This window comes from Rhinolophus hipposideros (genome assembly GCF_964194185.1).
Source record: "Rhinolophus hipposideros genome assembly, chromosome: 7".
NCBI lineage: Eukaryota > Metazoa > Chordata > Mammalia > Chiroptera > Rhinolophidae > Rhinolophus > Rhinolophus hipposideros.
In genome coordinates this window covers 37,593,240-37,607,020 of record NC_138053.1, presented here as the reverse complement: position 1 = coordinate 37,607,020, position 13,781 = coordinate 37,593,240, and the positions used below count along the sequence as shown (strand labels likewise).

Genomic DNA, 13,781 nt, shown 5'->3' with positions numbered 1-13,781 from the left:
ATTATATGTGACCAAAACTGGAAAATAAAGTGGACAATAACTAAACTATAACACAATAAACTAGTCTATGTAGATAATCTAATTTATACAAGTGTTCTCAAATTTGGGACTTAATTTAGATAGTGTCCTTTAAAAAAGTTAGTGGGTAATGAAGGTACAGTAAAAAACAAGAATAGAGGATACACTTCCAACCAGATTACTAGTTTATTATAAAAGGGTATAACTCAGGAATGGCGAGATGGAAGAGATGCATGTGGGAAGGGTCACGGAGCTTCCGCGCTCTCTCAGGGTGCCCCATTCTCCCAGCACCTACACATGTTCACCAACTCAGAAGCTCCACAAATGGATTTCTTCTCTTTTTTCCTCAAATGTCGTAAGACTATAATAGCTCCCCCGTCATCTAGATCAGGGGTATCCAAACTGCGGCCTGCAGGCCACTGAAGCCCATGATCCATTGTTAATTGGCCCGCAGCAAATTCCAAAAATATATTTTTACTTAAATAAACCAGGTGAGGCAATACGTACTTCACCTCGAGTGAAGTACAGCTGCTTATGTATTTTAACACATATGGCCCTCGGTGAAAAACGTTGAAAAAAGTTTGGACCCCCCTGATCTAGAGCAATCGCTATGATCTTCAGATCAGCCATTTGTCCTTGTTCTCTCAAATTTTGCCAAAATACGGATAAGCCCATAGAAACAAGGTGAAGTGAGATAAACAGGTCCACCTCTGCTAACTGTTTCTGTAATATAATTAGACATGTCCTTGAAGAATTCATATTATTAAGCGAGGAAAAGGGAAATGTCAGTACCAAATAGGCTAAGGAATTGCCATAATTTCCAGTTTGGAAATTCTTTTCAAAAAAAGAAAAAATACATAAAAAGGATATCCATCATTATGGGGGGAAAAAGAAAAAGGTGCAAGAAGGACTTCATGTAATATGGATCCCAAAGTACAGGAAACCAGTACATTTTACCAATTATTTCATTATTCTACAGATATAAGAAACTTTGAATATACGGTAATGAGATTGAGGTAGTAAGTTACACATGACAGTCATTCTGATTATTTTGGTCACCAAATATAGCTAATGTTGCTATAAATTATGAAAATGAATTAATTATTCAAAGAAGAGCTAGACAGTACCTACTTGACAGAGTTCATAGCATATTGAGGGAGACAGAAACATAGATGTATAAGTACAGTGACATGTATTCAGTGTGTTAACAGATGTATATACTGTTACTTCAACTTGTGATATATCCAAAGAGAACAAGAGAAACTTGAAAAAAAACGCTGAATAAGTTTCTGAACCAACAAATTCTTCTGCCCAGCATACTTTATCTCAGTATTGTCAAGTTTCAGTGTGTTTTGATCCAAAGATACATATATAACTACCAAAAAATTTAAAAAATAGGCTTTAAAGTAAGAAAACAATTCATATAATCAAGCAGTCATTCAAAATAACTTTGTCTTTGTAGAAGGATGTCATGTAAGCCTCAAAATAGCCCTTTCTTCACAGCACTGTCAGATTAGCATGGATCTGCCTCACTTAATGCTTCCGTCACTAAAACCTGGGGACTCCACTGATTTATGAACTCCTATGAGATTATAAAGATACTTTACCTTGCAGGGAGTTGTAGGAAACAATGCATTTTACAGTCACAATATACTTTATGGAAAGTAATGATCTCAGATCACTTACAGCCTAGGAACATGCTATTTGTTCCTTTAAGTATTTTATATCGAGTGAGATTTCTCATTCTCAACTCTGATAACTGTTACGCACAGTATTTCTGACATCTGGGGAAATTTTCTGAATATCAAATTTGGACACCTTGTCCATCAATTGGTCAAAACTGCCACCTACTGGTCAGTCTTCAAATTTGTTTTTCAGTTCATCAAGTACTGCCTTACCATGGTAAGATCCCTTCCTTCAAAACAGTAAGGATTATGTACAATAACCACACTTACAGCAAATATTCTTTAACAAAATTCCCCCTCTCTGGGGTGAAACAAAAATATCAAATTGCACGAACCTGCCAATAAAGTCATCCCTTTTCCCAGCGTCTTTGTCCCATGCTGTGATATCAATGATTCCACCTCTTTCTTCATAGAGATGAAAATCAAATTGTTCCCTCCACTGAGGATTCAAAGTTTTTGGCATAATCTGGAAAACCAAAATGTCATTATTGTCTCATAAATATCAGTCTTTTAAAAAATTTAACTTGAGACATTAAATCAACTTTAGCTACTGTCTAGAAGAACATGTAAGTGTGAGATTTGAACAAAAGCTTCCAGAAATGATGGAAACGAGTCATTAGCTCTCTGGTATTTTTACTGCATATTATATGAAAGAACTCTAAAGAATATGTCCTGAAAACCAGTCTCTCCCTCATCATCTTGAATAACATATGCAAGATATGAATTATATACGAAAAGCAAATCATCTATAAGTGAAATAGCTCACTCAGATACTAGCATTTATTTTACATAACCAGTTAATAAATCATAGTCTATCATCTCATAATAAAAAAAGATGAGGATTCCAGAGTTTCTTTTTTTAACTTACTCCCCCACACATGAGAATTCTGAGCTGAATACATGAAAATTCAGAAAAGAAAAACAACAGACGACAGACAATAAAGTTCTGTGGGAGCAGGGGGAAAAAAGCTAGTGAGTTTGGGGTGCTCAGGTAGACTTTTACCTTAAAATTGTAGTGCTGATGTATCATCCCCATTTTATATATATGGAGGAACTGAGACCTGGAGTTTAAGTGATCCATCCAAAGTCAATATGTTTTAGTATCTAGACTCTAACTCAAGCCTTTGATTAGAGCTTCAGCTCTCTTTCCACAAAATAATATCTCAAAAATGTTTGTGAATTAGTATGAGTGTGTGTGTGTATGTGTGTGTGAGTGTGTGTAATCTCAATGTTGCATATGGACACCTTATCTGAAGGCAATTTTGTAACTTTAAGTATTCAGGTAAGACACCTGGTGTTATCAATAAATAAAGTGATCCATATTGATGTGCTTTAAAATTCTGTTCACCATTGGGTTAAACGACATTCAAATTTGTTTCCCCATTCTTTCTTTTTTAACAGGAGGGCATGCTGTGGCCTTTTCTCTGTTTAATGTATGGCAGACAGATCTTCAGATGTAAAGACTTTGAAAGCAATGAAGTATGTTATGTGCACAGGTAATGCAAATGAATCACAATTTTTAAAGTTCATAATCTGAAATTAATCAGCAATAGATCATGGAAAGAAAGAGCAAAGAGAGACACGTGTCCATAGCTGGGTTTCATATTTCATACCTAAAGAGCAGAACTATAAAAATAAGTCATGTTTTAAGCCTATCAGAACATGGAAATGATGTTAATTGATAAAGGACAAGACAGAAGTGGTCATAGGTACCTATTTTTGGAATAGTAGTTGCTTTAAAATCTGTTATTAAACCCATGCAGAAAAAAAGATGGCACTGGATGGATGCTATGATAATTCAAATGTCTCATAATTGGGCTGAGATGAACTTCTTCGGTATTTTGAGGAGCGGTCTGTCTTACTTATTTGGTCATAAGGAGCCTAATTTTTCAATTTTCTTTTTTAGGATTGTCCTCCTGATATAATTTCCCTCAGGTCAGAAATCAGCACTCAGTAAGGTAACCAACAAATCACCTCTGCAATATTTCTAACTACCTTAGATACTGATGAAAACGTCCTGGGCCAGAAGGAGACTAGGCAGGCTGTTTATCAAAATTTCATGAAAATAATGATGTCAAGGCCAAGATGTTCCTATCAAAGTAAAATGTGATTTCTAATACATGGGTATGATCAGTTGTCCCAAGCTGCCTATGAATACCAGCTGTAGAAGCTGACCATTAAAGAGGTTGAATTTGGATACAACACAGATAAGATATGTGTCCCAAATACAACTATGACTACTATGACCTTTGCTAATTATTATTATTTCTATCAACAATATGATAATATGATTATTTAATATACGATTATTGCCAATATAATTGTTATTACACAATATACTTATTACTACTGCTGCTACCTTCCTCTTTCTTCTGCCAGTACCATTTATTGAGTATTTATTATGGGCAAGACAGTATTCCAAGCCCTTTACATGCATAACATATTCATTCAATCTTCTCAATAACTTTATTAGGTAGGCATTATTTTAATTTTCATTTTTACAGATGGGGAAATTGGAGCATGAAGAGGCAGTCACTTGCCTCATGGCACGTTGCTAGTAGTGGGAGCAGGAATTTGGCCCTTTGTTTTCTAAATAAATTTTAAAACAACTTGCAATCTGCACGGGTGCAAGTCAGTTTGAATAAAATACTTCAGAGTAATGTACACAGATTTTTATGGCATATAAAATAATACTATTTGCACTAGTACTGATACTAGTATTAGTTGTAATAATACCGTGTTTCCTCATTAATAATAAGACCTAGGTGGACAATCAGCTCTAATGAGTCTTTTGGAGCAAAATTTAATGTAAGACCTGGTCTCATTTTACTATAATACAAGACTGGGTCTTTAATGTAATGTAATGTAATGTACTGTAATGTAATAATAATATAATATAATATAATATAATATAATATAATATAATATAATAAACATAATATAATACAATACCAGGTCTTATATAATACTGGGTCTGATATTAATTTTTGCTCCAAAAGACACATTAGAGCTGATTGTCCAGCTAGGTCTTATTTTTGGGGAAACAGGGTAGTAGCCTGTAATACTCTTTGAGCACTCTACGGGCCAGGCATTGACTTAGGTTTGTTCCAGCCTTTTTCCTTTTAAAGATAGTTCCTACCATTATTCCTGTGTTATAAATGAAGAAATTGAGACATAGAGAACTTAACTAGTTACGGAGCGTCACATAGCACATAAAGAAATGCAATACAGTTGGTCTTGTTTGCTGACATGATGTTCAAAAGAAATTCTGTTAAGCATTTAAAAAAGTATCTAGTGTCCTCTTTCAAATCATGGCTGTTAACCAATCATTTAACCAACCACTGCCTTCCACATAGTGACAGGAACACAAAAGAGATACAGTCACCTTGCTTTTGTACTTCTGATGCCCAAGCCGGAACTTCACGTAGGGGTCACTCAACCCATTTGAATCCATCGCCTTGAGGTCTCGCCCCTCAATCAATGTGATACTGACTATTCCACGCCAAAGATGTGATTTTCTGTGTACGTCTGAGAGACGTAAACTTTGGGTCTGAAACTTTTGGCAAAGGAAAACAGAGTTAGCTTAATGTGTTTTAAACAAAAATGCCTCATTTGGCATTACATTTTCCCCTGTTATAATTTTTAAAAAAAGGTAGTTATTTTTTTAAAATAAAAATAATTTATGGATTAGAATTTATTAATTATAAATTAGTAAATATGAAATATCATCTCATGAAAAATTTAAGGTTGTTGTGTAAAAGAGGTGAGTGCTGAAAATAGTCTAATTTTTCAACTCTTAAAATTACAAGATGTAGATACCTTAAGAATATCAGAGAACATTTGCGTATTTGTCAAATATGCCTGTGTCAAAATTAGTATAAAATATTATAAATATCAAAGCTCTCATCTACAATGTGATATTTAATTTTAATTACTTATGGACTTTTTGAGAATTTTTTTCATGTAACAAATTAATTTTACAGGTGGTTTTTAGTTGTGTAATTAGTTACAAGTTCTAGTCAGACTATTCAAAAACGTCTGTATTGCCATATTAAGAGATAACTGAGTTTCAGCTCACTGAAGAACTATTTAAGGTACCACAGAACAGAAAACAAAACCAAAATGGCCATCCGAAATGCCTTGCTTAATTTTAAAACTTGCATCACAAATTTTAAAAATTTGAATATATGATTTATATATGATTTACATTGACAGGTAAGTTTCTGGATTTATTTCTCATTCTAGTATTCATGTATTTTCTTTAATGATTTTTATTATGCTCAATTCTAAGTCACAATATTCAAGTCAGGGAACCAAATCAGAAATTTTAAAAATTAACATGTCTACTGAAAATGACCATATAATCTCTTTGAACTAACTCACATGTAAAACAAGCTAAAGAAAGTGGCTAAAATGTTAATAACTTTACAGTCTGGATTCAGAACCAAAAAGTACTATTAAAATTGCTATTTCATCCTGTCAAGTATGTTTTCTTCACTTATAGTCATTTCATGACAAAATTCAACATTTCTCTCAACCTCAACTTACTCCACTTCTAAATTATGGATTAGCTCTACTTTTGGCCTCGTTCCATCTATATGAATGTAATAAAGTTATAACTTATTTTGTATAACTCCCCCTCCCACTTTGAATTCCTACTTGTTTTCCATACCATAGTAATGCCATAGCCATTTTTATCTGTCATCATCAAAATTCATGTATTTCAGGATGCTTTTATTAGGAAAATGAAAACTACCTTCTCCAAGAGACAATACTTTTAATATTTAAAGATTTCAGTGGAAATCTTTCTTCATTACATTGCGTATTTCCCTGCTGTGGTTGTCAGCAAATTTTGAACAACATTGCCTTATTGATATCAATGTGGAACTTTGCATACACACCCCTCACCTCTATGAATCCAAGAGCATTGTTCAACTGTGTTCTGAAATGCAACAGGTTTCACGAAGCACCTGTAACTTTCATAGGACTCCATGCCTACTTCATCTAGAGCCCCTCTGCTCCCATCTGTTTTGCACATTGCGTTTCCACATTGATTTTTCTTTGAACCAAGGATTTCTTAGATTAAAATAATTGTTTAGAATTCATTGTACCAAGTGATCTTCAAGGTTGTTTTTTTTTTAATTTTAGCTCTAAGATTTCATACTACTTATTATATAATGCAGCAATGGATTTCAATGTCTATCTATCTATCTATCTATCTATCTATCTATCTATCTATCTATCTATCTATCTAACTGACCACTTCTGTTGAGACTGCCTGTAACAGCAGACTCTAGAGAAACAGGTTCTAAACTCTGGGTCTGAAACTTTAGTTAAGGAATGTAGATGGCAAAGAAGGAAAGAAGAAAAACAGTCTTTTTGGCAAGTAACAAGAAATAATTATCTTAGTGAAGACTGAGGAGTTAGTAACTACCCAATTAGATAGAGGTTTAGTATTTAAGAGTACATATATGTATATTATATCATGTGGTTTCCACTAAAACCCTATGGAGTAAGAAGACAAGAACCGCTATTCCTATTTTACTGATAAGGAATCTGAGGCTCAGAGTGGCTGGGCTAATAAATGGTAGATGTGTGACCAGAGCCCAGGACTTGTGACCTTTATTCCTGAGCTTCTCCCATTATTGATGTTCAGGGCAGAGACTCCTAGGTTTAAAGGTCATCGGTTAAGTATAATGTTGCTAAAGGGTACTCTCCTGTTAAGTGAGTTGATTATATCTGAAACAACATTCTAGGCTAGATTTTCCTCCATGGCTAATACATGAAATCTACTTTTCTATGATATAAGCACATGTATTCATACTTGCAATATTTCAGCTTGCTGATGGATATATTTAATGACAGTTTCCGTGCACTCTAGAAGCAGAAGTCATGTATATAACTCAGTCAAATAGTAGGTGGGTACAGTCTAGGTTACATAGCATCTTCAATCAGCAAAGCTATGCCAGGTTCCTGAATGATACCATGTCTGAAATCCTTCCTCGCTTGCTCTTCCTCCCATTTTTCACATGAGAATAAGAACTTGACTTACAGGAAGGGAAGGATAAAGAATGCCTTCCATAGGATTCTTCATGCTTTCAGAGAAACAAGATGAAGTTAATGGAGGCTTTACCTACTGTCATTAGTTGTTAAAAAATGCTTTTCTATAACCTGGAAGAACATTCCCAAAATGACTTGGGAAGCTAAGGGGGAGAAGGAAGGAGAGTATCGCTACACAAAAATAGGGCTAATAAACGAGGAAATTAAGGTGATTAATTTCCTAAATTAAGGAAATTAAGGTGTAAAAGTTTTAAAGTATAATATGGGTGGGGGGGGGTGTGGCTCCAAAGACATACTAATAAGATAACTTTTTTAAAGTGATTTTTCCCTCTTTACCATTTCTTTTTGTTTAAGCCATACTCTTCTAAAAAGAAACTCCATTAATTTAGCCTTGATTTAATTAACTGCATACTCATGAAACAGATAAATATTTAGTTTAAGTGTGAAGAATAGGAACTTAAAATAAAACTATAAGGTAAAGGGGTAAAAGATAAACTTAGGCTACCAACAGTGGAAAAGATAAGGGCTTAACGTAAACGCCCACTTGCATCTTTCTAGTAATTTCTGATTATGTGACTTGGCCATGTTTTCTTCTCTATGGTTTCGCAGACTGTACCCTGGGGCCCCAAGTGTACTAAGAACACTATTCCGTCTGTATGTGTTGCGGAAAGGGACGTTATGGGGTCTGTATGTTGAGGGGCTAAGGTAGAGGAAAAAAAATGTAAGCAAGTATTTAACCTGTTTAAGATGGTAATTTATTACTCTTGGTTATTTTTTAAATCAAGGTTTTGGGGAGCTTATTGAAGGGGTGATGACAAGTGGAATTCCACAACTGAAAAAGAAAAAAAAACAAAAAACTTTGGAAACCACTCGCTTTAATGTCCACCATAGTACTTTATGAGTCACTTGCTTCTCTATTTAAAGTTCCCTTCTTCTGTATAGCAAAGTTCTGGAAGTGTGACCCACAGCCCAATGGCATCAATGTCACTTGGGAACTTGTTAGAGATGCAAATTCTTTAGCCCCAGCCCAGATCAACGGAATCGGAAGTCCTGGAGTGGGGCCCAACCCTCACTTGAGGTGTTTCTGATTCATGCTCAAGTTTGAGAACCTCTGCTTTCAAAGTTCTAAGGTATATGCACACTGGTCTTTTATGTTCTAATAACTATTATTAATTTCTATAATTATAATATTATCCACCCTCTGACATGGATACAATATATGCTAATTAAAGTCCTTCTTTAGTCCTGTTTCTAAATTTATTGATTAGGAAAGCATCTTTGTCTGAGTATTTGGAGAATTTAGAGAGAAAAGCAGGGACCTACTGAAAAATTATGCCAAGTTTGTTTATTATATTCTTCCTTTTGTTATTTTTTTTCCTCAGAGGATGTATCTAAATAATACATATTAATTCAAGGATTGATCAGTCAACCAAGAATTACTTACTGAGCACCTAAAGGACAGAATGTTAAACAAATCCAAGATATTCCTCAATAAAATTAACATAGTACAGCCAGCTGGTACTTAGTTATTTAAGGTAATGTTTTCAACTACGTCTTTGTTGAAATAGAATTCTGTTTGAGGAGGGAAAGAAAAAGGGAAGGAAGAGTAAAAAAGAAAATCAACCCAGCTTCAGAGCAAAGAACCAAGTCCACAAAACAAAGAATCTTCAAACTTTTTAAAGTTCTAGTTGTTCCCAAGTCTTCGTGGGCAATTTGTTGAAATTAGGGGGCTGTTGCCTCATGGACGTGACATGACTCCATTCCTGTGGAGCAGAGCTGCTCGTGCATTTCCAAATGGTCCCCACATGCATCTCACACACCAGTTTGAGATCCTCTCTCAAAAGGAACATTCATCCAAGTTCAGATTTAATAAAGAAGGTCAAGATACCAGGTAACAATATAAACTTCAAAATCTGAGGCAATTAGTCAATGATGTTTATCTTTACTAAGATTATAGAATTAGTGAGCTAGCGTTTTAAAGAGAATATTAGTTTATGCATATTACTCCTTGTAAAGGGATTCAAGATTTCAATTGCTTTTCATATGTATAAAAGGGGTTAGGATAGGGAATGGCTTTTCAGAACAGTAAGTCACCCATGAGAGTTCATAGCTCATGCAAGCTCAGAAAAAATAAATAAACTTAATGGTTGAACTTACTTGTATATTTTGGTAATAAGCACTCTGAAGCTCTGCTCTGCAGAAGCCCAGTACAGGAAAAGCAGGCCTGCCACACGTCTGGATGGAAATGAACGATCAGAGCTGTACGGGAAAGCTTTCTGCCACTAGCAACACCTCATTTGAATCAGAGTTTAGCATTACTCTTCAAAAAACATTATTTGAAAAAACATAAGTATTTGCTTCTTAAGTCACTGTCAGAAAATGTCTTCCAGCACAATGAAGATAAATAATGCAATCATATAATTTCCAGCTACTATTCTCTTCCGTAGCATAACACTGTGATGGTGAAGAGAATAAAAGACTGAGATTATATGGTGATGGGTCCCACTTGAGTGGTTTCAGGTTTTTGTTAATAGGTGTAGCAGAAAAAAGAAATGTAGTGAGAGAAATCACGGAAAGAATCATATTCCCAAGTCTGCTGCTTCAAAAATGTTTGGTGATGGTTTCCAATGTCACAAAAGTGATAAGTCTCCAGAAGAATCAATGTTACACAGACAGAAAATAGCAATGATCATGTTAACTGCATTCCACAGGTGAATTCTTTGTCACGATTAAGGAGATATCTCTAAGTAACAGAACTTTTGCCCCACATAACACTTACCTTTGTTGCTTTTGCTTTCCAAAACCCAAAGGTCCCTTTCCTACTACAGCCCAGAGCAGCAAGGAATGGATGAAGAAAGATACAGGTAAGCAAGAAATACTGGGAGGGAATTATCATGGTGGAGCTAAAAGATTGTATTCAATGACTTTGTCTGGAGCAGGTAGACAAAGTTCCTAAGCAATAGTATGATGCAGTGAGTCATCAGTTTGGATAACATTAAAAGGGATGATTAGATTAGACAGGTCTGGAAGACAGGTTATATTATACAGAAAGAAATAAACATGTATTGAACAGATATAATGTGCTGGAGTTTTCATAGTGTGGTGTTTTTCATGACAAGTATTTTTAAGATAAAGAAACTGAGGCACAGAGAAGTTAAATACCCTGCTCAAAGCCAAATGGCTACAGATTGGCAAGGCTGAAATTTGAATCTGGGGTTGCCAGTACCTAATTGATGATTTTTCCCACTGTATCTCATTTTTTGGACAGAGCCTAAGAAGTTCATCATACAAAAAAATAAAAGAAAAAGTTAATTTGTGCAGGATTTTTTGAAATATTTTGACATATATTTAGATGAAATCTATTCTTGGGTATTGATTATTGAGAAAGGCGAATTAGGGGCTTAGCGGAAGTAAAAGTCAGCAGGTGGTGATAGATCTATTGTTCAGTAAAGCATTTGAGCATTAGCTGTACTACATAAGAAATTATAGTCTAATGTCTATTAATAAGATTGTGAAGTGTAGAATCTTGCATATAAATTGAGAACACTTCTATATTACAATTCTACTTAATAAAGTTTATTAGTTCCATTTCTTGATAAACTGGATCACTAATAAGAGGAGATATCCTATTATTCTAATATCCTGATTAAAAACAGATCAAAAATTTAAAAAAAATCTATTTAGGCTTAACATGTGGCTAAAGGAACATTCAGTCATACCCATCTCCTGGTATGTGCGAATAATCCTTGGCTTTTGTTATTCTGGATTTTATTACTTGTGTACAACCTAATCTTTCCAAATGAGATCCAGACACTGTGAAACTGAAATGAAAAGACGTGGCTTGTGCCTTTACAATAGCTGTGTGTGGAGTCAGTCTTTCCCTCTATTTTTAGCACAGAGGTGCACGCTTTTATTTAATCAAATGATTCACAAGACACTACAAAGAAGAGATAATGACAGCCTAGAATGACTGTTTTGTGTGGCAAAGCCTGGAGCATGAAGCAATTATTAGCTCAGTCCGAGGCACAGACATGTTCTATCTTTTCCTTTTCCTGCTGAGTTTATTCCAGTGAATTGCACCTGGATGATGAAGTCCAACAAGGAGATTTGTTCTACAGCCGTCCACCCTCTCAAAACACGATTGCTTTGACAGAAAATCCTCCCAGTGCTTTGTGTAGCCTAGTTTCAAGTGTATCACCTAATAATAAAGCTTTTATCCTTTTTGTCTGAGAAGATGATTAACTGGCACTATAAGTCCTTAGAGAAATTCTCCTGGTTCTTATCCTTAAACTTTCTTTCCTATCTCTATTGCTTCTTGGTACAAGTTATGGTGTCGGGAAGATATATATGTGTGTGTATCTATATCTACATCTGTATCTGTATCTATATCTATATCTATATCTATATCTATATCTATATCTATATCTATATCTATATCTATATCTATATCTATATCTATATCTATATCTATCTATATGTTATATATACTGTGTTTCCCCAAAAATAAGACCTAGCCGGACAATAAGCTCTAATGTGTCTTTTGAAGCAAAAATTAATATAAGACCTAGTCTTATTTTACAATAAGATCAGGTATAATATAATATAATATAATATAATATAATATAATATAAATCCGGGTCTTAGATAATATAAGACAGGGTCCTATATTAATCTTTGCTCCAAAAGATGCATTAGAGGTGATTGTCTGGCTAGGTCTTATTTTCGGGAAAACACGGCATATAGATATGTATATATATATTATATATATATTAATTATATATATATTATACATAATATATATTATAATATAAAATAATATATATACATATATATATTCAAATTTTTAACTACTCTCCATAAACTTAATTGTGGTCAAATAAAAGGTCTTAGGCTTTTACTATATTTGCTCAAAATGTATACAAAAGAAAAATCATCATATATGTTGTTATCATTTGTCTGCTAAAGTAATCTATAAGTTTCCACCAATAATATGGTAAAGAGATATTGAGTTCTGAGGTTGATTTATAGAGACTTGTTTTAGAGACTTTAACTTATAAATATGTGGGGGTGTTTTCTGAGGGTCTTACTTTCATAACTAAGGAGAGAAATAACAGCTGACCTTGGAAAGAAATAACAGCTGAACTTGTGTTGGATGTATGTCTACAGATGAGTTGTTCAGAATGTAAGCACTTTGGCCTGGGATCACATTCTTGTTTTACACAGCCGATACCTCTTCTCCTTGGTCTGCAGGGTCTTCTCCAATCACACTTTTGTCTGACCCTGCCATAATGTGGTGCTCTGACATAACTCCAAATTGCTCCATATTCTATGTACTGTTTGCCTATTTCATATTATGATCCATTTCTCCTTTTTTTTTTTATATGAGATATCTTGGCATAGCCTTCCATTTAAACAGTACTAAAATTTCTCTCTAATTTACCACAATGTTCTCATAAGATGGTCTGTTCAAGTAACTCAGTTATTGAACAAACATCAGAATCTCAATGTCTGTCAATGGAGATAACTGGGAAGAAACTTAAATGAACCAAATATTTGAAAGAACTGTATTAAGTTACCATCCTTTAATGGGAAGTTAAAAGACTTGAATGAAATTCTGACTTAGTGTAATCCAACTGGCTTCACATAATTTTTATTATTCTCATGAGAAACGTGGTAATTACCATACCCATTGCTTAATGTTTTGTGTCCTAAGATAAGGTATTTTGATGAATTATAAATGTTATGCTTTTGGAGAATTAGAATATCCCTGTATCACTTCAGTCTTTTCTTTCTATTATTTTGCTCTCAAGAAAATTAAGATATAGCAAGTAGCACTGACATTCACTAAGTGAGTTCTCACCAGGATTCAGTTTCAATCAGTGCAACTGAATTGCTATCTCCTGTACACGTGTACTGGTCCTTATAAATAAGTAGATACAATTTTTCTTTTAAATCACATCCTGTTTAACTCACAAAGCACACATATGCTCTTTATGTAAGATTTTATCGGAGCTATTT

The 13,781-nt window shown here is 34.3% G+C and overlaps 1 protein-coding gene across 4 annotated transcripts in view; it reads right to left on the bottom strand.

Moving 5' to 3' along the window:
- MCTP1 (multiple C2 and transmembrane domain containing 1) overlaps window positions 1-13,781 on the bottom strand; it is a 493,160-nt gene that overhangs the window by 201,187 nt on the left and 278,192 nt on the right. For 2 of the 4 annotated variants that reach the window (XM_081053522.1, XM_081053524.1), the window contains exons 8-10: window positions 9,921-9,998; window positions 5,089-5,259; window positions 2,039-2,169 (exon numbers count right to left, since the gene is read on the bottom strand). In XM_081053522.1, the coding sequence (XP_080909648.1) occupies window positions 2,039-2,169; window positions 5,089-5,259; window positions 9,921-9,998 (380 nt within the window). The remainder of the gene's footprint in view (window positions 1-2,038; window positions 2,170-5,088; window positions 5,260-9,920; window positions 9,999-13,781) is intronic. The other 2 variants (XM_081053523.1, XM_081053525.1) reach the window with 1 other exon arrangement.